The 24,147-nt window shown below is 44.9% G+C and overlaps 1 protein-coding gene across 1 annotated transcript in view; it reads left to right on the plus strand.

The window, feature by feature from the left end:
- Positions 1–24,147, plus strand: part of upb1 (ureidopropionase, beta) — a 187,621-nt gene that overhangs the window by 23,776 nt on the left and 139,698 nt on the right. Inside the window, exons 2-3 of the mRNA XM_063031687.1 lie at positions 4,631–4,802; positions 19,725–19,812. Coding sequence (XP_062887757.1) covers positions 4,631–4,802; positions 19,725–19,812 — 260 coding nt within the window. The remainder of the gene's footprint in view (positions 1–4,630; positions 4,803–19,724; positions 19,813–24,147) is intronic.

Genomic DNA, 24,147 nt, shown 5'->3' on the forward strand with positions numbered 1-24,147 from the left:
AAAATCCAATACACATCAGCTGATACTCCTGTTGTTATTTTTTCAAAGAATTCCAATAGATTTGCCAAGCAAGATTTTCCCTTGAGGAAACTAAGGCCTATTTTATCATGTGCCTCCAAGTACCATGAGACCTCATCCTTAATAATCAACTCCAACATCTTCCCAACTACTGAAGTCACATTAACTGGTCTATAGTTTCCTTTCTTCTGCCTCTTTGCCTTTTTGAAGAGAGGAATGACATTTGCAATTTTCCAGTCTTGCGGAACCAGTCAAGGCTCCAGTGATTCTTCAAGATCATTACTAATTTCCCCACAATGTCTTCAGCCATCTCTTTCAGAACTCTGGGGTGTACACCATCTGGTTCAGGTGACTTATCTATCTTAAGACTTTTCAGTTTCCCAAGAATCTTCTCTCTAGTTACAGTAACTTTGCACACCTAGAACTTCCACCATACTGCTAGTGTTTTCCACAGTGAAGATTGATGCAAAATACTTATTCAGTTCATCCACTATGTCCCCCATTACTATCTCTCCAGCATCATTTTCCAGCAGTCCAATATCCACACTCGCCTCTCTTTTACACTTTATGTATCTAAAGAAACTTTCGGTATCCTCTTTAATATTATTGGCTAGTTTACTTTCGTATTCCATCATTACCTTTTTAATAACTTTTATGGTTGCCTTCTGTTGGTTTTGAAAAGCTTCCCAAACCTCTAACTTCCCATATGCCCTCTCTTTGGTTTTATGTTGGCTTTGACTTCTCTTGTCAGCCACCTTTCCCTTAGAATACTTGTTCCTCTTTGGGATGTACATATCCTGTGCCTTTCAAATTGCTCCCAGAAACTCCAGCTATTGCTCTCTGTGTCATCCCTGCTAGTGTTCTTTTCCAATCAATTCTGACCAACTCCTCTCTTATGCCTCTGTAATTCCCTTTATTCCACTGTAATACTGATACATCTGACTTTAGCTTCTCCTTCTCAAATTTCAGGGTGAATTTGATCATATTATGATCACTCGCTCCGAAGGTTTCTTTTACCTTAAGCTCTCTAATCAATTTTGGTTCATTGCACAACACCCAATCCAGAATAACAGATCCTCTGGTGAGCTCAACTCTGAGCTTCTTCAAAAAGACATCTCAAAGGCACTCTAGAATTCTCTCTCCTGTAAGCCAGCACCAACCTGATTTTCCCAGTGTACCTGCGTATTAAAGTCCCCCATGACTATTGTAACATTGCCATTTTGATATCTATTTTCTATCTTCCATTGTAGTTTGCAGGTCATATCCTTACTACTGTTTGAGAGTGTGTATACAAATCCCATCAGGGTCTTTTTACCCTTGCAGTTCCTTAACATTCCCTAATTGGGGAATAAAGGGTGCCTTTTCTGGTTGCCTGCCAGCGACTAGTGGTCCTCCTCAGGGGTCAGTATGAGGACCGCTCCTTTTCACGTTGTTTGTCAATGATTTAGATAGTGGAATTGATGGCTTTGTGGCAAAGTTTGTAGATGATACAAAGGTAGGTGGAGGGATAGGTCGTGCTGAGGCAATGCAATTGCAGTTGGACTTAGAAGAATGGGCAAAAAAGTGGCAGAAGGAATCCAATGTTAGGAAATGTATGATGATGCATTTTGGTAAAAGGAACAATGGTGCAGATTATTATCTAAATGAGGTCAAAGTACAAACACCAGAAGAGCAGAGGAACTTAGGAGTCCTTGTGCAAGACTCCCGAAAGGTTAATTTACAGGTTGAGTCTGTGGTAAAGAAGGCAAGTACAATGTTGACATTTATTTCAAGGGGAATAGAATATAAAAGCAAGGAGATAAGATACTGGTCAGTTCGCTTTTGGAGTAGTGTCAACAGTTTTGGGCTCCATATCTCAGAAGGAAAGTGTTGCCATTGGAGAGAGTCCAGAGGAGGTTCGTGAGTATGATTCCAGGAATGAAGGGGTTAACATATGAGGAGCATTTGGCAGCTATGGGCCTGTACTCACTGGAATTTAGAAGAATGCAGTGGAGGGGGGATCTCATTGAAACCTATGGATGTCGAAAGGGCTAGATAGGGTGGATGAGGAGAGGATGTTTCCAATGGTGGGGGTATCCAGAACTAGAGGGCACAGCCTCAAAATTGATGCGAGAGGGATTTTTTTAGCCAAAGAGTAGTATATCTGTGGAATGCTGTGCCACAGACTGCGGTGGAGGCTGAGTTCGTGGGTGTATTTAAAGTGGATGTTGATGGTTTCCTGATCGGTCAGGGCATCAAAGGATATGGTGAGAAGGCAGGTGTGTGGGGTTGAGTGGGATCTGGGATCAGCCATGCTGGAATGGCACAGCAGACTCGATGGGCCTAATGGCCTAGTCCTGCTCCTACGTCTTATGGTCTTAGTTCTATCCACAGTGGTTGAACACCTTCCCACCCTATGTCACCTCTTTCTAATGATTTGACTACAGAGCAACGTTGTCCCCTCTGCCTTCCTTCCTATTCTTTCAATACAGTGTGTATCCTTGGACATTAAGCTTCCAGCTATAATCCATCAGCCATGATTCAGTGATGCCTACACCATCATATCTGCCAGTCTGCAACTGTGCTCCAAGTACATCTACCTTGTATACTGTGCGCATTCAGATACAACACCTTCTGTCCTGTATCTTTTCAATTTTGTCCCCCTTTTACATTGCAACTTATTGTATTGCCCTATCAGCAGAGTGCCTCTGCTTGTAAACCAGCTCTCTCATCTCCAGCACTATTAACCACCTTTCCTACAAATCTTCTTGCATTGAAATATAGGCAGCTCAGGTCACTCGTTGCACCATGCTCAATCTTTTCATCCCTGACTTTGAGGTCTTAGCAACATCTGCCTCCACAACCTCTCCACGAACTGTTCTGCCATTCTGGTTCCCATCCCCCTGAAAATCTAATTTAAACCCCACTGTGCAGCATTAACAAACCTCCCGCTAGGGTATTAGTCCGCCTCCAGTTCAGGTGCATTCCACCCCTTCTGTACAGGTCCCACCTTCCTTGGAAGAGAGCCCAGTGATCCAGAAATCTTATGCCCTCCCTCCTACACCAACCCCTTTGCCACATCTCCTGCCTCTCTATAATCTTCCTAGTTCTGGTGTCACTAGCATGTGGCAAGGGTAGCAATCCTGAGATCACAACCCTAGAGGTCCTGCCCTTTAAATTAGCACCTAACTCCCTGACTCCCTAAGTGGAACTTTGTCACTCGTCCTGCCCATGTCATTGGTACCCACGTGGATCACGACCTTTGGCTGTTCACCCTCCCACTGAAGAATTCTGAGGACTCGATCCAAGATATCCTGGACTCTGGCACCCGGGAGGCAACATACCATTCAGGAGTCCACAGATGCACTTGCCTGTTCTCCTAACTAATGAATCCCCCATCATCACAGTGTGCCTCCTCTCCCCCATCTTCCCTTCTGAGTCACAGAGCCAGGCTCAGTACCAGAGACACAATCACTGTGACTTTCTTCTGTTAGGTCATCCCCCTGACAGTATCCAAAGTGATATACCTCTTGTTGAAGGGGATGGCCACAGGGGTGCTCTGCCATGGCTCCTTCATTCCTTTCCCCTTCCGGGCTGTCATCCACTTTCCTGTGTATTGCACCTTGGGTGTAACTATCTCTCTATCAACCCCTCAGCCTCCTGAATGTTCCAGATTTTATCCTGTTTCAGCTGCAACTCCTTAATGCAGTTTGTTAGAAGCTGCAGCCGGATGCACTTCTCACAATTGTAGTCGTCAGGGACACCAGAAGATCTCCCTACCTTCCCAAATCTCGCAAGAGGAGCATTCAACTACCCTGCCTGGCATCTCTACTGTCCTAGTTGTGCAGATAAAAAGACCAGTTTTTCTTTCCTTCGCTTTCTCTGAGTGAAGCCTCTCTTTACTGAAGCCTTGAAGAGCTAAAGCCTTATGATCACCACTCTGACGATGGCCACTGTGCTTGTCCCACCTTCCTTTAGTTTGCTCTTACTAATGAATCCTAAACACTGATTGGTGGCAGGTCAAAGCTCTTTCTCACTGCCGCCACCCACTGCTGCCTTTTATCTTCAATCAGTGGACCTAACTGAAGTCCCCTGCTCTTCAAACTTCCAATGTCCAGATTGGCCTTTGGTCAAACTCTTAAGGAAGTAACAAGCATAGGTGATAGAGAGGACAAACTGTGAATGTAGTATGTTTAGATTTCCAAAAGGATGCCACAAAATATAAACTAAAACTTAAGGGGAGTGTGAGGTATCATGGATAGAAGATGGATTATCATATAGAGGACAGAAAGTTGGAATGAATGATTCTTTGTTTCAGGCTGTAAAGATGTAACTAGTACAGTGCCCAAAGGATTAGTTCTTGGCTCTGAATTATCTACAGTTGATATTAATGACTTGGAAGAGAGGGTTAGGTTGCTGATGTCACAGAGGTAGATGGGAAGGCATGCTGCCCTGACGATATTCATACAGGGAATGACAAGGTGCTGGGGGGAGAGGTATCTGAAATGTGATTAAACCATTTGATCAAGGTAATGCAGGAAATGAAGCTGAAGCAAAATATTCTTATACATCTTCATTAAATAAATCTCGAGCTTTTGGCATTTGATAAACGTTTGCTTTGGGTTTCTTTCAGGAAGCTGGATTTGCTGGAGCGAGCTGTGGCAGCATCCCGGGAGAGGGATTTTGAACTGCAGGGTTTTCGGTTTGAGGCGGCCGCAGAGCAACTCCGACAGCCACGCACTGTGAGAGTGGGACTTGTTCAGAACAAGATCGTCCTTCCCACTGACTCGCCAGTGTCTGAGCAGGTGTGCCTGTTAACATTTAAACTGAGCCAATTGGTGTCCCATTTGTGATAAAGGGTGTGGTATTTCCAACTCTGTTGATATCAAGTTAGGCAGCACATCAGTCTTCTCCCATCATAACACGTTTCACCTGATTAGCCCAACCTATGCTTCTTTAACAACACTCACAACACGCCGGAGGAACTCAGCAGGTCAGGCAGCATCCGTGGAAAAGATCGGTCGAAGTTTCGGGCCGGAACCCTTCGTCAGGACTGTAGAGGGAAGGGGCAGAGACCCTATAAAGAAGGTGGGGGGAGGGTGGGAAGGAGAAGGCTGGTAGGTTCCAGGGGAAAGATAAAGGGGTGGGGGAGGGAAAGCAGGGAGGTGATAGGCAGGAAAGGTGAAGAAGGAATAGGGGAAAACACAATGGGTAGTAGAAGGAGGCAGAACCATGAAGGAGGTGATAGGCAGCTGGGGGAGGGGGCAGAGTGACATAGGGATAGGGGAAGGGTGGGGGAGGGATTACCGGAAGTTGGAGAATTCAATGTTCATGCCAAGGGGCTGGAGACTACCTCGACGGTATATGAGGTGTTGCTCCTCCAACCTGAGTTTAGCCTCATCATGGCGGTAGAGGAGGCCATGTATGGACATATCTGAATGGAAATGTGAAGCAGAGTTGAAGTGGGTGGCAACCGGGAGATCCTGTCTGTTGTGGCGGATGGAGTAGAGGTGCTCGACGAAGCGATCCCCCAATCTGCGTCGGGTCTCACCAATGTAGAGGAGGCCACACCGAATGCAATAGATGACCCCAACAGACTCACAGGTGAAGTGTTGCCTCACCTGGAAGGTCTGTTTGGGGCCCTGAATGGTGGTGAGAGAGGAGGTGTAGGGACAGGTGTAGCACTTACGCTTGCAGGGATAAGTGCCGGGTGGGAGATCCGTGGGGAGGGACATGTGGACCAGGGAGTCGCGGAGGGAACGATCCCTGCGGAAAGCAGAGAGGGGTAAAGAGGGAAAGATGTGCTTAGTGGTGGGGTCCTGTTGAAGGTGGTGGAAGTTGCGGAGGATAATGTGCTGGATCCGGAGGCTGGTGAGGTGGCAGGTGAGGACAAGGGGAACTCTGTCCCTGTTGTGGTGATGGGAGCATTTCTTTCCTTGTGTCATAGTCGGTCTTGTTTAGGGGCCTTGAATGTCTTTGAGATCCATCTGTGGAGAGGAGCTTGATGATGGTTTTAACTTCTCCGTTCTGCAATCAGCCTTGTAAACCTCTTCCCTGGTGCCGCTTTCCCAGTGTGGAGACCAGACCTTGTGCAGTATTTCCAAAGTAGTCAAACTAAAGTTTATCACAAATTTGATGAAATATACGTCCTTTTCACTTCTGTTTCTCAATGAATACCACTACCCACTTTCTGTGTTTTATATGCCTGTTAGTCTGTGTCCTAATGATTTGTAAATCTATTATGTACACTGACAAAACACTGTGAGATAATCTTAGGTGATTTACTCCCTTTGTTCAACAAATGGGGAAGTTATAATTATTTTCATTTTATCTGATGGTTGAGTTTATGGAGCTGCAGGCACAGCTGTTGGTAATCAGCAGAGGAGCTCCGAGGAGAAGATAAATTGTTGGGTAGAAATGCAAGTGGTTGATTAGTACCAGAGAATATGTTATAGCATTATCAGTGGAAATGAGGAATAGGAAAGGTATGACCACCCAACAGTCTGCAAGATTTAGAGGAGCAAATCTATTGAGAGCTCAGACTATTACAAGAAACAAAGTTGTGATAACAGACGATTTTAACTTTCCACATATTGACTGGGACTCCCATACTGTAAAAGGGCTTGATGGGATAGAGTTTGTCAAATATGTTCAGGAAAGTTTCCTTAATCAGTACATAAAGTCCCGACGAGAGAGTGCAATATTTGGTCTCCTAGTAGGTCATAATGTCATTAGTTTCAAGGTAATTATGGGAAGTTATAGGTCTGGTCCACAGGTTAGGAACTAAATTGGAGAAAGGCCAATTTTGATGGTATCAGAAAGGATCTGGCAAGTATGGATAGGGACAGGCTGTTTTCTGGCAAAGGTATACTTGGTAAGTGGGAGGCCTTCTAAGGTGAAACTTGGAGAGTACAAAACATGTATGTTCCAGTCAGAATAAAAGGCAAGGATAACAGGTTTAGTTTTTGAGAGATATCGAGGTCCTGGTTAAGATGATGAAGAAGGTGCATAACAGCATTAGGCAGGTAGGAATAAATGAGGTGCTTGAGGAATATAAGAAATGCAAGGGAACACTTAAGAACGAAATCAGGAGGGATGTGGTGAGGAGCTATAAGTACCTGGGGTGCACTTGGGTGACAGACGAGTGGAGCACCAACACAGAGGCTGTGTTGTGTACAAGAAGGGATAGAGTTGTCTCTACTTCCTGAGGAGACCGAGGTCTTTTAGAGTATGCAGGCCTCCCCTTCACATGTCCTACCAGTCTGTTGTCGCCAGCACAATCGTCTATGCTGTGGTGTTCTGGGGCAATGGCATCAACTTGGGTGATGCCAACAGGCTCAATAAACTGATTAGAACGGCTGGCTCTGTTATAGGAGTCAAACTGGGCACATTGGAGGTTGTGGTAGAACAAAGGATCCTTCTAAAAATTCCTTACAGTGTTTCTCACACTCTGCATGCCTCCTTAGCTGAACTGACTAAGACAACTGCACTGCTCCAAAGAGCTCTACATGAGGTCATTCTTACCCTCGGCTATTAGACTCTATAATGAGTCAACTTATAGCTGGGGAAGTGATGACCCCCTCCTGTTAGACTGTTTTTAACTTATTTTTCATTCTTTCTTACTTATCTTCCTGTGTTTGTATATCTGTGTACTTGTAATGCTGCCATGACACTGTAATTTCCTTTGGGATCAGTAAAGCATCTATCTATCTATCTATCTATCTAAAAGCAGGTGTGAGGTTGCTCTAGTAGACAAGGTGAAGGAGAATCCCAAGGGCTTCTACAGATACAGTAAAAACAAAAGGGACAAAGTTGGACTTCTGGAAGATTGAGAACGGTCATCTGCGTGTGGAGCCGAAAGAGATGGGGGAGATCTTAATTGGCGTTTTTGCATCTGTATTTGCTCGGGAGATGGACGGAGTGTGTAGAAGTGAGGCAAAGCATCAGCAAGGTCATGGGCCCTATCCAGATTGCAGAGCAGGAGATGCTTGCTGTCTTGAGGCAAATTAGGGTGGACAAATCTCCAGGGACTGACAAGGTGTTCCCCCGGACCCTATGGGGGGCAATTGTACAAATTGCAGAGGCCCTAGCAGAGCTATTTAAATCATTCTTAGTGACAGGTGAGGTACCAGAGGACTGGAGGATAGCTAATGTTGTTCCGCTGTTTAAAATAAACCAGGATTTTTTGTTCTAAAAATAAACGAGGATTTTTTTGGCTAGTGAGCCTGACATCAGTAGTAGCAAATTTATTGGAAAGTATATGGATGTGTCGCAGGTTTACTTATTTAACGATATAGGACGGAGTCGGCCCTTCTGACTCTTCAAGATACACCACCCCATTAACCCCCAATTAACCTAATCTAATCATGGGATAAGAGTATTTGGTGAGACAGTGACTGATTAGGGATAGTCAGCATGGCTTTGATGTGGTAAGTCATGTCTAACCAATCTTAAAGAGTTTTTCAAGGAAGTTACCAGGAAAGTGGATGAAGGCAAGGCAGTGGATGTTGTCTACATGGACTTTAGCAAGGCATTTGACACGGTCCCACATGAGGGGTTGGTCAAGAAGTTTCAGTTGCTTAGAATTTAAATTGGAGTAGACATTGGCTTTATGGGAGAAGCCAGAGAGTGGTAGTAGATGGTTGCCTATCTGACTGGAGGCCTGTGACTAGTGGTGTGCCAAAGGGATCGTTGCTGGGTCCATTGTTGTTTGTCATCTATATCAATGATCTGGATGATAACATGGTTGGATGGATCAGCAAATTTGCAGATGACACCAAGATTGGGGGTGTAGTGGACAGTGAGGGAGGCTATCATGGCTTGCAGAGGGAACTGGATCAGCTGGACAAATAGGCTGAAAGATGGCTGTTGGAATTTGATGCAGACAAGTGTGAGGTGTTGCACTTTGAGGACAGGCCAGGGTAGGACTTGCATGTTGAGTGGTAGGGCACTCCATTGTGGTGGTAGTACAGTGGGACCAAGGTTGCTGGTTTATTTATTTTGCAGTACAAGATGGAGTACCTTTGAACCACACTGCCCCAGCAACCACGATTAATCCTAACCCAATCACAGGACAGTTTACAGTGACCAACTAAACCACCCAGTTCACTTTGGATTGTGGGAGAAAACCAGAGGACCCAGGGAAACCCACACGTTTCATGGGGAGGATGTACAGAGACTCCATGCAGAACAGCACTGGAATTGAACTCCAAGCTCCAGAATGCTCTGAGCTGTAGTAACGTTGCACTAACTGCTACACTACCATGGCTTAAGGTCGATGGGTTGTAAAGAGGGCTTTTACCATGTTGGCCTTCATAAATCAAAGTACAGAAGGTGGGATGTTGTGTTGAAGTTGTGAAAGATGTTAATGAGATCATAATATTGTTCTGTAATCCTTGAAGGATATTGCCGGGACTGGAGGACCTGAGATATAAGGAAAGATTGAATAAGTAAATAACATTGTTCCCTAGAACTTAGAAGATTGAGGGGAGATTTGATAGAGGTATACAAAATCATGAGAGGTATAGATAGAGTTAATGCAAGTAAGCTTTTTCCATTTAGGTTGGCTAAGACTACAACTAGAGATAATGGGTTAAGTGTGAAAGGTGAAATGTTTAAGGGGAAACAAGGGAGAATTCTTCACTCAGACAGTGGAACAAGTAGCCAACGCAAGTGGTAGATGCGATTTTGATTTCAATGTTTAAGAGCAGTTTGGATAGATACATGGATAGGTTGGGTATGGAAGGCGATGGTCCCAGTGCAGGTCAATGGAACAAGGAAATTAAATAGTTCAGCATGGGCTGGATGGGCCGAATGGCATGTTTCTGTGACTCTGATTGACTAAATCACTGAGCATTTGTTTAAAATGTAATAAAAAAGGTTATAAACACAAGATACTGGATATGATGGATAGAATTTTTATGCTTGGCTTCTGTGAGAGTCAATTTATTAGATTAATGAGTTTGATTCTGTGTGTGTGTGTGTGTGCGCGTGCGCGCGCGCTTGTGTGGGGGGGGGGGAGAGAGAGAAGTCAGTCTTGAAGCGATGAACTTGTTATGTTTTGTAACTCCAAAACATAAAACTAATTGGAAGAACCAGAAAGGAGATGAGAGATAACTTGCGTATGTTTGATAATTTTTTTAAGCCAGGCACGCATGTATCACCTGGTTGCGTGATGACATATGCCTTTTGCATGCTTTTACATATAACATGCAATGCATTATGTAAACAACAAAGAATGCCTAAACAAAATAGAAACATAGAAAACCTAGAGCACAGTACAGGCCCTTCAGTCCACAATACTGTGCGGAACATGTACTTACTTAGGAATTACCTAGGGTTACCCATAGCCCTCTATTTTTCTAAGCTCCATGTACCTATCCAGGAGTTTCTTAAAAGACCCTATCGTATCCGCCTCCACCACCATCACCGGCAGCCCATTCTACTCTCTGCATTTACAAAAAAAACTTATCCCTGACACCTCCTCTGTACCTGCTTCCACACACCTTAAATCTGCCCTTTCGTGTTAGCCATTTCAGCCCTGGGGAAAAAGCCTCTGACTATCCACATGATCAATGCCTCTCATTATCTTATACACCTCTATCAGGTCACCTATCATCTTTCGTTGCTCCAAGGAGAAAAGGCTGAGTTCACTCTACCTATTCTCATAGGGCATGCTCCCCAATCCAGGCAACATCCATATCCTTGTAAATCTCCTCTGCACCCTTTCTATGGTTACCACATCCTTCCTGTAGTGAGGTGACCAGAACTGGGCACTGTCCTCCAAGTGGGGTTTGACCGGGGTCCTATAAAGCTGTAACGTTACCTCTTGAACTCAATCCCACGGTTGATGAAGACCAATGCACCGTATGCTTTGTTAACCACAGAGTCAACCTGCACAGCTGCTTTGAGTGTCCTATGGACTCAGACCCCAAGATCCCTCTGATCCTCCACAATGCCAAGAATCTTACCATTAATACTATATTCTGCCATCTGTTTGACCTACCAAAATGAACCACCTCACACTTATCTGGGTTGAACTCCATCTGCCACTTCTCAGCCCAGTTTTGCATCCTATCGATGTCCCACTGTAACCTCTGACAGCCCTCCACACTATCCACAACACCCCCAACCTTTGTGTCATCAGCAAATTTAATAACCACTTCCTCATCCAGGTCATTTATAAAAATCACAAAGAGAAGGGGTCCCAGAACAGATCCCTGAGGCACACCACTGGTCACCGACCTCCATGCAGAATATGACCCATCTACAACCACTCTTTACCTTCCCTGGGCAAGCCAGTTCTGGATCCACAAAGCAATGTCCCCTTGGATCCCATGCCTCCTTACTTTCTCAATAAGCCTGGCATGGGGTACCTTATCAAATGCCTTGCTGAAATTCATATACACTACCTCTATGGCTCTACCTTCATCAATGTGTTTAGTCACATCCTCAAAAGGTTCAATCAGGCTCGTAAGGCATGACCTGCCCTTGACAAAGCCATGCTGACTATTCCTAATCATATTATTTACAAATATTTCCAAATATTTACAATATTACTGAAATATTAAATACACAACAGAACTGTTCTCGGAAGTTGCAGTCTAGAGAATGTCACTGGTGAGGCTGATTTATTGATTGATTGATTGAGATATAGTGCAGAATAGGCCCTATGGCCTTACAAGCCACGCTGCTGAGCAATCCCCTGATTTAATCCTAGCGTAATCACAGGATAATTTACAGTGACCAATTAACCTATCAACCAGAATGTCTTTGGATTGTGGGAGGAAAATGGAGCACCCGGAGGAAACCCACACGGTCATGGGGAACGTGCGGACTCCAGACGGCGGTGGGTGATGAAATGTAGGTGGCGTGATGGTCTGAAGAGTGAATGCTTGCTGACTGCACAATGTTCAGTTCCATTTACTGTCCCAGCAAATGAAGCAGCCAGAACCCAGACAACAGATGAGTAATCACTAATGAGTAGAAAGTCACATTTGTGTCACAGACGTTAATCAGAATTAGGTTTATTATTGCTGACATACAGCTATGGCATGAAATTTGTTTGGTGGCAGCAATACAGTGCAATACATAAAATATACTATAAATGATCATAAATATATATAAAATAAAATTAAGGAGGTAGTGCAAAAATAGTGAGGTAGTATTCATAGGTTCACCGTCTGTTCAGAAATCTGATGGTGGAGGGGAAGAGGCTGTTTCTAAAATGTTGAGTGTGTGTCTTTAGGCTCCTGTACCACCTCCCTGATGGTAGCAATGAGAAGAGGGCATGTCCTGGATGGTGGATATCATTAATGATTGATGGCACCTTTTTGAGACATTGCCTTTTGAAGATGTCCTCAGTGAAAGAGAGGTTAGTGCTCACGGAGTGCCAAGCAGCTACCATGTTCAAGAGAGTATAAACATGGTATTCAAGAGTCACCACAGTAGCGTAGTGATTAGTGCAACACTATTATGGCGAGGGGCATTGGAGTTCAGAGTTCAATTCCAGTGCCGTCTGTAAGGAGTCTGTACGTACTCCCTGTGATCAAGTGGTTTCTTTCTAGACGTACTGGTTAGTATGTTAATTGGTCATTGTAAATTGACCTGTGATGAGGCTCGGGTTAAAGCAGTGGCTTGCTGGGTGGTGTGGCTCGTTGGACTGGAAGAACCTGTTCCACTAAATAAATAAAAATAAACACCAGCCAGTCTCCATGTTCTGTATTATTATCTTCACCAAGTCCCCCATCATCATTGCTGACCAGGACCTAACTGGTGGCCACATAAATACTCTGGTTACGAGAGCAGGTTTGCTGTCCTGTGGTGAATGATTCATCTCCTGATATCTCCAGGGCCTTTCTGCCATCTACGTGGTACAAAATAGGACTGTGCTGGAGTAATCCTGGTTAAGTACAGCAGTAACAAATCTGAAGAATTCCAAACCACCCAGGGTAAAACAGAGCAGTGTCACAGTGAGCAGAGTTGTTGTCTTGTAGCACTAAAGGTCCCGATCATTCCTGACCTTGGCGGAATTTGCCCATTGTCTATGTGACCAAGTGAGCTTCCCCCCAGGTGCTCTTGTTTTAGTCATAGTTATAGTCATAGTCATACTTTATTGATCCCGGGGGAAATTGGTTTTCGTTACAGTTGCACCATAAATAATAAATAGTAGTAAAACCATAAATAGTAAAATAGTAATATGTAAATTATGCCAGGAAATAAGTCCAGGACCAGCCTATTGGCTCAGGGTGTCTGACCCTCCAAGGGTTGTAAAGTTTGATGGCCACAGGCAGGAATGACTTCCTATGACGCTCTGTGCTGCATCTCGGAGGAATGAGTCTCTGGCTGAATGTACTCCTGTGCCCACCCAGTACATTATGTAGTGGATGGGAGACATTGTCCAAGATGGCATGCAACTTGGACAGCATCCTCTTTTCAGACACCACCGTGAGAGAGTCCAGTTCCATCCCCACAACATCACTGGCCTTACGAATGAGTTTGTTGATTCTGTTGGTGTCTGCTACCCTCAGCCTGCTGCCCCAGCACACCACAGCAAACATGATAGCACTGGCCACCACAGACTCGTAGAACATCCTCAGCATCGTCCGGCAGATGTTAAAGGACCTCAGTCTCCTCAGGAAATAGAGACGGCTCTGACCCTTCTTGTAGACAGCCTCAGTGTTCTTTGACCAGTCCAGTTTATTGTCAATTTGTATCCCCAGGTATTTGTAATCCTCCACCATGTCCACACTGACCCCCTGGATGGAAACAGGGGTCACCGGGCTTTTCTCCCACATCACAAAGGTGTGCAGGTGGCTAAGTGAATTGGTGACTGTAAATTGCCTCAGGTTTGTGGGTAATTGGTAAAATCTTGGGGGGAGTTGATGAGAATGTTGGCTGAGGAATCTGCCTCCATGTTGTGTGACTGACTCAAAGCAGCTTGTTGGCAATCCAACCATTTTAACCATTCATTCCCCACACAACCAGCACACAGTGGCTGCAATATGTCACAGGCTTCTGCACCTCCTGCCTGACAGAAGAAGTGAGAAGAGGTTATGGCCTGGATGGTGGGGAGGGGTGAGTGGTGCTTCTTTGATAATGGATGGTGCTTGCTTGTGGCAGCTCCGCACTTAAATGTGCTCAGTGGTGCGGGGAGCTTTGCCTGTGATGGATCCACTACTCCCTGTAGCCCTTTCTGTTCTGGCCATTGGTTTTTCTGCACTCTTATTATTTTACCTTGCTGATATTTCTAGGAGTTAGTATAGCCCTCAGTGTGTACACGTCAAGGTGAGTGTGGGACAATCAGTCCAATGAGAAGATTCAAAATAGTTTGATGCTGTTTTCAGTACACAAGTGAAAAGGAGAATGAAATAATTGTTCCTGTGGACCTGATACGTACAGCACAAAAAACACAAAAGGTAAATAACCCAATAATAATAAAAAACATTGTAAATTTAAATACATATGATAGTTTATATACAAGGTTTGATTGTTTGTCCATTGAGTGACGCCAGACTTTACGTAAGGTGAGTGACAGGAAATAATAAAGTGGTGGTTGAGTTTGTGGGTGAAGGTGTATTCAGGCTTGCTGCTTGGGCACAATAGTTTTTGAATGTGGTGGTTCTGACATGGACGCTACATAGCTTCCTCCCTGATGGGAGTGTGACAAGCAGTCCCTGAGCCGGGTGGGTGGGATCCTTCATCCAGCAGCCTTCTGTGCATATCTCCTTGATAGTGGGTTGACTGATGCCTGTGATACTTTGGACAAGTTTGTCTGCCCATCATAGAGCCTTTCTGTCTGCTGCAGTGGAGTTTCTGTACCAAGCAGTGATGCAGCTTGTCAGGGTACTCTGTACTGTACAATGACCTGAGCAAAGCTTCTAATTGTTCAGCTTCTATGTAACACTCGCATGTTCATCCTTCAACTAATTTCTGCCTTCTCCTGTATTTCTAAAGGTCTGAGCTGCCTCTGACACCATGGAACCAACAGTGAGAAAGAACATAGAACATAGAATAGTACAGCACAGTACAGGCCCTTCGGCCCACGATGTTGTGCCGACCCTCAAACCCTGCCTCCCATATAACCCCCCACCTTAGATTCCTCCATATACCTGTCTAGTAGTCTCTTAAACTTCACTAGTGTATCTGCCTCCACCACTGACTCAGGCAGTGTATTCCACGCACCAACCACTCTCTGAGTAAAAAAACCTTCCTCTAATATCCCCCTTGAACTTCCGACCCCTTACCTTAAAGCCATGTCCTCTTGTATTGAGCAGTTGTGCCCTGGGGAAGAGGCATTGGCTATCCACTCTATCTATTCCTCTTATTATCTTGTACACCTCTATCATGTCTCCTCTCATCCTCCTTCTCTCCAAAGAGTAAAGCCCTAGCTCCCTTAATCTCTGATCATAATGCAACCTCTCTAAACCAGGCAGCATCCTGGTAAATCTCCTTTGTACCCTTTCCAATGCTTCCACATCCTTCCTGTAGTGAGGTGACCAGAACTGGACACAGTACTCCAAGTGTGGCCTAACCAGAGTTTTATAGAGCTGCATCATGACATCGCGACTCTTAAACTCTATCCCTCGACTTATGAAAGCTAACACCCCATAAGCTTTCTTAACTACCCTATCCACCTGTGAGGCAACTTTCAGGGATCTGTGGACATGTACCCTGAGATCCCTCTGCTCCTCCACACTACCAAGTATCCTGCCATTTACTTTGTACTCTGCCTTGGAGTTTGTCCTTCCAAAGTGTACCACCTCACACTTCTCTGGGTTGAACTCCATCTGCCACTTCTCAGCCCACTTCTGCATCCTATCAATGTCTCTCTGCAATCTTTGACAATCCTCTACACTATCTACAACACCACCAACCTTTGTGTCGTCTGCAAACTTGCCAACCCACCCTTCTACCCCCACATCCAGGTCGTTAATAAAAATCACGAGAAATAGAGGTCCCAGAACAGATCCTTGTGGGACACCACTTGTCACAATCCTCCAATCTGAATGTACTCCCACCACCACCATCCTCTGCCTTCTGCAGGCAAGCCAATTCTGAATCCACCTGGCCAAACTTCCCTGGATCCCATGCCTTCTGACTTTCTGAATAAGCCTACCGTGTGGAACCTTGTCAAATGCCTTACTAAAATCCATATAGATCACATCCACTGCACTACCATCTGGTCACCTCCTCAAAGAACTCTATCAGGCTTGTTAGACACGATCTGCCCTTCACAAAGCCATGCTGACTGTCCCTGATCAGACCATGATTCTCTACATGCCTATAGATCCTATCTCTAAGAATCTTTTCCAACAGCTTTCCCACCACAGACGTAAGACTCACTGGTCTATAATTACCCAGACTATCCCTACTACCTTTTTTGAACAAGGGGACAACATTCGCCTCCCTCCGATCCTCCGGTACCATTCCCGTGGACAACGAGGACATAAAGATCCTAGCCAGAGGCTCAGCAATCTCTTCTCTCGCCTCGTGGAGCAGCCTGGGGAATATTCCGTCAGGCCCCGGGGACTTATCTGTCCTAATGTATTTTAACAACTCCAAGACCTCTCTCCCTTAATATCAACATGCTCCAGAACATCAACCTCACTCATATTGTCCTCACCATCATCAAGTTCCCTCTCATTGGTGAATACTGAAGAGAAGTATTCATTGAGGACCTCGCTCACTTCCACAGCCTCCAGGCACATCTTCCCACCTTTATCTCTAATCGGTCCTACCTTCACTCCTGTCATCCTTTTTTTCTTTACATAATTGAAGAATGCCTTGGGGTTTTCCTTTACCCTACTTACCAAGGCCTTCTCATGCCCCCTTCTTGCTCTTCTCAGCCCCTTCTTAAGCTCCTTTCTTGCTTCCCTATATTCCTCAATAGACCCATCTGATCCTTGCTTCCTAAACCTCACGTATGCTGCCTTCTTCTACCTGACTAGATTTTCCACCTCACTTGTCACCCATGGTTCCTTCACCCTACCATTCTTTATCTTCCTCACCGGGACAAATTTATCCCTAACATCCCGCAAGAGATCTCTAAACATCGACCACATGTCCATAGTACATTTCCCTGCAAAAACATCATCCCAATTCACACCCGCAAGTTCTAGCCTTATAGCCTCATAATTTGCCTTTCCCCAATTAAAAATTTTCCTGTGCTCTCTGATTCTATCCTTTTCCATGATAATGCTAAAGGCCAGGGAGCGGTGGTCACTGTCCCCCAGATGCTCACCCACTGAGAGATCTGTGACCTGACCCAGTTCATTACCTAGTACTAGATCTAGAAGAAAGTGATTTTGAACAGCCACTAACAGTCCACCTATTCATTTATACTGCTGAGTACTGAGTGCCCAAGGAATTGGGGCTGAACGGACCAAACTGAAATACTGAGTCACTATGACACAGGGAAGGCTTTCAGTCTTGGAGATAATGAAGCAGAACATATTCATGTCATTGTGAATTTCTTTCTCTTATGCCTCAAAATCTGTCTCCAGTTAATGTTACTGAACCATAAAGAATCTGAAGGCACATTGCTGTGACTTGAGGAGCTGAGAAAGCTTGAACTTTGTTCCGTGGTGTAGCAGAGAGAGGAGAGGTTTGATAGAGGTGTACATAATAATGAGGAGTATAGATTGGGTAGTAGATGGTTGGCGCTCTGCCTGGAGGCATGTGGCTGGTGGTGTGCTGCTGGGGTGGTACTGGGTCCATTGTTGTTCATCATCATCTGGATCGTAATGTGGTAAACTGGATCAGCACGTTTGAAGATAACATCAAGATTGGGGGTGTAGTGGACAACGAGGAAGGCTATCATAACCTGCAGTGGGAGCTTGACCAGCTGGAAAAATTGGCAGAAAAGTGGTAGATGGAATTTAATACAGACAAGTTTTGCACTTTGTTGACAAGTGCTGAGGAGTTGCGCATTGTGAGGACAAACCAGGGTAGAACTTGCATGGTGAGCAGTCGGGCACCAAGGAGTGTGGTGGAGCAGACTCGATGGGCCAACTTCTGCTCCTTTGTCTTATGGTCTTATGGAACAGAGGGATCCGGGAATACAGGTCCATCATTCCTTGAATGTGGTGTCACAGGTAGATTGGGTTGTAAAGAAAGGGTTTGGCACATTGGTCTTAATAAATCAAAGTGTTGAGTTGGGATTTGGACTATTGTGTGTGCAGTTTTGGTCGCCTACCTGCAAGAAAGATGTCAATAAAGTTGAAGGAATCCAGAGAAAATTTACAAGGATGTTGCTGAGACTTGTGAACCTGAATTGTAGGGAATGTGTAAGGAGGTTAGGACTTTATCCCCTAAAGCACAGGACAATGAGGGGAGATTTGATAGGAGTGTACAAAGTTATGAGGGGTATAGAAAGGGTAAATACAAGCAGGCTTCTTCAGTGAGACCTCACCTGACTGAGACTAGAACTAAAGGTCATGGGTAAAGGGTGAAAGGTGAACTGCGTAAGGGGAACATGAGGGTGAATTTACTCACTCAGAGTAGTGAAAGTATGCAACAAGCTGCTGGTGCAGGTGGTGGATGTAGGGTCGATTTTAACATTTAAGAGAAATTTGGATCGTGTATGATGGGAGGGATATGGAGTTTGGGTGCAGGTCGATGGGAATAAGCAGAATAATATTTCAGCACGGACTAGATGGATCCAAAGTCTCCACTGTGGATTTCTATGGCTGTGACAAAAAGAGACGAGGTAAAGTTTTAAAGATGAGGCTGTTGAGGTTTAAGGATGGAATCCAGGCTTGTGGCTGAGGCATCTGAAGGCCTGCCCAGCAGTGGTGGGATGATTCACATTGGAGCTTTCCAAAAGCTGCATTTGGATACCTGACTACATGCTAGCTTTTGTTTATAACCAGCTCATTATCTCTGTCCTCCTCGCTGACTTCCATCTGCATCTTGTGCTGTCCTCGATTTTGATTGCAAGCAAGAGAAAATCTGTAGCTGCTGGAAATCCTCAGGTTGGAGGAACAACACCTTATATTGCGTCTGGGTAGCCTCCAACCTGATGGCATGAACATCGATTTCTCGAACTTCTGGTAATGCCCCCTCCCCCAACATTCCCCATCCCCTTTTTCCTCTCTGACCTTATCTCCTTGTTTGCCCATTGCCTTCCCTTGATGCTCCTCCCCCCTTTTCTTTCTTCCATGTTCTTCTGTCTTTTCCAGTTGGATTCCACCTTCTCCAGCCCTGTATCTCTTTCACCAATCAACTTCCCAGCTCTACTTCACCCCCCCCCCCCCCGGCTTCACCCATCACCTTGTGTTTCTCTCCCGACCCCCCCACCTTTTAACTCTACTCCTCATCTTATTTTCCCTAGTCCTGCCGAAGCGTTTCAGCCCAATACGTTGAATGTACCCTTTTCTATAGATGCTGCCTGGCCTGCTAAGTTCCTCCAGCATTTTGTGTGTTTTGCTCAACCTTTGATGTTGGAGCTTTAGTCTATTAAGAAAGGAACAGAGAGATTACCTTGTGTGGAGGAATTATGCTTCTATTTGTCGACAAACATTTGTCAATTGTGCATGTGCAGGTTTGAAGTGGTACCATAGCGAATGTAGACAGTAATGAGATGGAGACAGGCCCTCTGCTGTAAAAGTGAGAGACATAACAGTTCAGAAAAGTTACTGAGGCCACCACTCCAGATTTGCTCAAAGTGGAAATGTGTTTCATGCAAACCAGCTTCTGTGCTTACATTGTAACATTCTTTTCCCTAGGTTGCAGCTCTCCATAAGCGAATTGGAGACCTTGTGGAAGTGGCTGCCATGTGTGGAGTTAACATAATCTGCTTCCAGGAAGCTTGGAGTAAGTGACCACATCATTGGAAATGCCGTGTAACGTTACTGGCAAAGCCCGTACCTGGTTAGCCAGCACAACAACTCCTTCCCCACTTGCTTAACATTCAGCCTTATGCCCAAACGTGGACAGGAGGTGAATGTGGAAACCAGGAACCCTAGTAAAACCGATGTCCACGGGCATCAAAGGAAAAACTCTTCTCTGACTAGAATGAAACGTAGCAAAGTCATGACAATGTTATTATTGTCCACAGGACTTCACTACAGGAGTTCCACCAACTAGTGTCCTGAGCCCAAACCCTTAGAAACATAGAAAACCTACAGCACAATACAGGCCCTTTGGCCCACAATACTGTGCCGAACATGTACTTACTTAGAAATTGCTAGGGTTACCCATAGCCCTCAATATTTTTCTAAGCTCCATGTTCCTATCCAGGAGTCTATTAAAAGACCCTATCGTATCCACCTCCACCACCGTCGCCGGCAGCCTATTCCACACACTCACCACTCTCTGCATAAAAAAATTTACCTCTGACATCCCCTCTGTACCTACTTCCAAGCACCTTAAAACTGTGCCCTCTCGTGCTAGCCATTTCAGCCCTGGGAAAATGCCTCTGACTATCCACATGATCAATGCCTCTCATCATCTTGTACACCTCTATCAGGTCACCTCTCATCCTCCGCTGCTCCAAGGAGAAAAGGCTGAGTTCACTCCACCTATTCTCATCCAGGCAACATGCTTGTAAATCCCCTCTACACCCTTTCTCTAGTTTCCACATTCTTCCTGTAGTGAGGTGACAAGAACTGAGCACAGTATTGACCAAGGTCCTATATAGCTGTAACATTACCTCTTGGCTGTTAAACTCAATCTCACAGTTGATGAAAGCCAACTGTGTGATGACCACACAGTCAACCTGCGCTGCAGCTTTGAGTGTCCCAAGATCTCGCTGATCCTCCACACTGCCAAAAGTCTTACCATTAATACCATATTCTGCCATCATATTTGACCTACCAAAATGAACCACCTCACACTTATCTGGGTTTAACTCCATCTGCCACTTCTCAGCCCAGTTTTGCATCCTATCAATGTCCCACTGTAACCTCCGAGCAGCCCTCTACACTATCCACAACACCCTTAACCTTTGTGTCATCAGCAAATTTAATAACCCATCCCTCCACTTCCTCATCCAGGTCGTTTATAAAAATCACAAAGTGTAGGGGTTCCAGAACAGATCCCTGAGGCACATCACTGGTCACTGACCTTCATGCAGAATATGACCCATCTACAACCACTCTTTGTCTTCTGTGAGCAAGCCAACTGTGGATCCACAAAGCAAGGTCCCCTTGGATCCCATGCCTCCTTACTTTCTCAATAAACCTTGCATGGGGTACCTTATCAAATGCCTTGCTGAAATCCATATACTGCTGTATTGTCTACAGCCTTCCTCAGTTACTTCCATCATGAGCTTTCCCTCCATTCAGAAGGCCATTAGTGGAGATTTTTAATGTTCTCGTCCATTTGTGTTGTCTCATAACAAATCAGGCCAAGCAGTAGGATACAGACAATATTTAGGCTCAGGCAATTCACATTTGCACCAGAAAATTAACTTTTGTTTTTCTCTCTCCACAGATTCTTTCTGACCTGCTGAGTGTTTCCTACAGTTGTTTCAGATCTCCAGCATCTGCAGTGCTTTGGTTTTTAATTTTTGAAATTTTTGATTTCTAAATGACAATAAAAGAGGACTGAGTGTTCTCATAATCTAATCTAATCTAATCACTGTGGATACTCAGCAAATCAGGCAGTATCTGTAGAAGAAGAAACATTTGACATTTCACAGTCATGAATTTTGTTAGTCTTTCTACAAATGTTGCCCGACTTTATGAACGTTTCCATCATTTTCTGTTTTCATTTCTGCTGTTATATTTGTGCTATTTCACTGGGAGACGGTGTTGATTCAGTAATTGACTAAAGCTGTTGATATCACCCACCCAATATAGGACCAGTATGTCTTCTCTTGCACTTCCAGGTGATGGGGCGAGGGGATCTGCAGCTCCTTTTCTTGGGAAAGCATTTCATTCACCTTGTGGATTTTTGAGCCGCTCCTATCATCTCTAGCCTGGCATCAGTTCTGCAGCCTTTTTGCAATACTCAGAAACCGTCGGCTATTGTACATTTAACTGAGCTTGTTATTCTGTTTGTCTCCCACAAACCCAGCACTTGAAATGTTTGGTTGATTGTTCCAATTATCTTTGCAACCCATTCACAGTCCTGCCTTTTGCAATAGCAGGTGGTTTAAAGGCATGGGCAGCTGGATGATAAATATCTTCTTCTTGTCCATGTGTATCTTACTTATCACATCACTCTAAGATAAGTGTTTATTTTTTGATGCCTGTAACTTTGAAAGCTATTATTGCTTGTGGTGTTTCCAGAATTCGTACGTTCTCCCTTGTGACTGTATGGATTTTGTCTGAGTGCTCCGATTTCCTTTCACAGTCCAAGGATATACTGGCTAGTTGGTTACCTGGTCATTGTAAATTGTCCTATGATTCAGCTAGGGTTAAATAAGTGGGTTGCTGGGATTGCTTTGAGTTGGTGGACTGGGATGTGTTCAAGGACTCATCAGAGGATCTGAACGAATACACCACGGTTGTCATGGACTTTAGTAATCCTCACAAAGTCATTCAGTCTTTCCCGATCAGAAGCCCTGGATGAACCAGATCACTGGCATTCAAGTCTGGCAATGAAATAAGGTACAGGAGGTCCAGGTATGACCTCCGGAAAGCCATTCCATGTGCAATGTAGCAATTCTGTGCCGAACTTGAATCACTGAAGGGTACTGGATAGCTGTGCCAGGGCCTGCATACATACTGTCACCTCCTACAAAGTGAAATAAGTGACAACAAGGCTTTGCTCCCAGATGAGTTTTGACCATCAAAACATGGAGGAACCCTCATGAATTCCCACAGCCCCCAACGACCCTGTAATTTCAGTCTCTGAGGTTGACGTGAGAGCATCGTACGGAAGGGTGAACCCACAGAAACAATAGACAATAGGTGCAGGAGTAGGCCATTTGGCCCTTCGAGCCAGCACTACCATTCACTGTGATCATGGCTGATCATCCACAATCAGTACCCTTTTCCTGCCTTCTCGCCTTATCCCTTCACTCCACTATCTTTAAGAGCTTCTATCTAACTCTTTCTTGAAAGAATCCAGAGAATTGGCCTCCACTGCCTTCTGATGCAGAGCATTCCACAGAACCACAACCCTCTGTGTGAAAATGTTTTTCCTCAACTCCGTTCTAAATTGTCTACCCCTTATTCTTAAACTGTGGGCTCTGGTTCTGGACTTCCCCAACATCGGGAACATGTTTCCTGCCTCTAGTGTGTCCAATCCCTTAATAATCTTATATGTTTCAATCAGATCCACTTTCATCCTTCTAGATTCCAGTGTATACAAGCCCAGTCACTCCAATCTTTCAACATATGACAGTCCCGCCATCCCGGGAATTAACCTCGTGAACCTACGCTGCACTCCCTCAATAGCTAGAATGTCCTTCCTCAAATTTGGAGATGAAAACTGTACAGAATATTCCAGGTGTGGTCTCACCAGGGCCCTGTACAACTGCAGAAGGACCTCTTTGCTCCTATACTCAACTCCCCTTGTTATGAAGGCCAACATGCCATTAGCTTTCTTCACTGCCTGCTGTACCTGCATGCTTACTTTCAGTGACTGATGAACAAGGACACCTAGATCTCGTTGTACTTCCCCTTTTCCTAACTTGACACCATTCAGATAGTAATCTGCCTTCCTGTTCTTGCTATCAAAGTGGATAACCTCACATTTATCCACATTAAAGTGCATCTGCCCACTCACCCAACCTGTCCAAACCATCCGGCCCAGATGGGGTAAGTGGCTCAGTATTAAGACCTGTGCTGGAGTGTTCACCAATATCTTTAACCTGTCATTTCGGCAGTCTGAGGTACCCTCCTGCTTCAAGCAGGCTTCAATTATACCGGTGCCTAAGAAGATTATGGTAACCTGTCTCAATTACTATTGCCAGTAGCACTTGCGTCCACTGTGATGAAATATTTTGAGAGGTTGGTGATGAAATATTTCAAATCTTGCCTGGGAAACTACTTGGATCCACTGCAATTTGCCTACGGTCACAACAGGTCAACAGCAGGTGCCATTTAATTGGCTGCTCGCTCATCGCTGGAACATCTGGCCAATGAAGAGGTATATAGCACGTGTTTGGGCTGAAACATTGACTGTACTTTTTTCCATAGATGCTGCCTGGCCTGCTGAGTTTCTCCAGCATTTTGTGTGTGTTGCTCAGATGTCCAG

The sequence above is a fragment of the Mobula hypostoma genome, chromosome 23 (genome assembly GCF_963921235.1).
Source record: "Mobula hypostoma chromosome 23, sMobHyp1.1, whole genome shotgun sequence".
NCBI lineage: Eukaryota > Metazoa > Chordata > Chondrichthyes > Myliobatiformes > Myliobatidae > Mobula > Mobula hypostoma.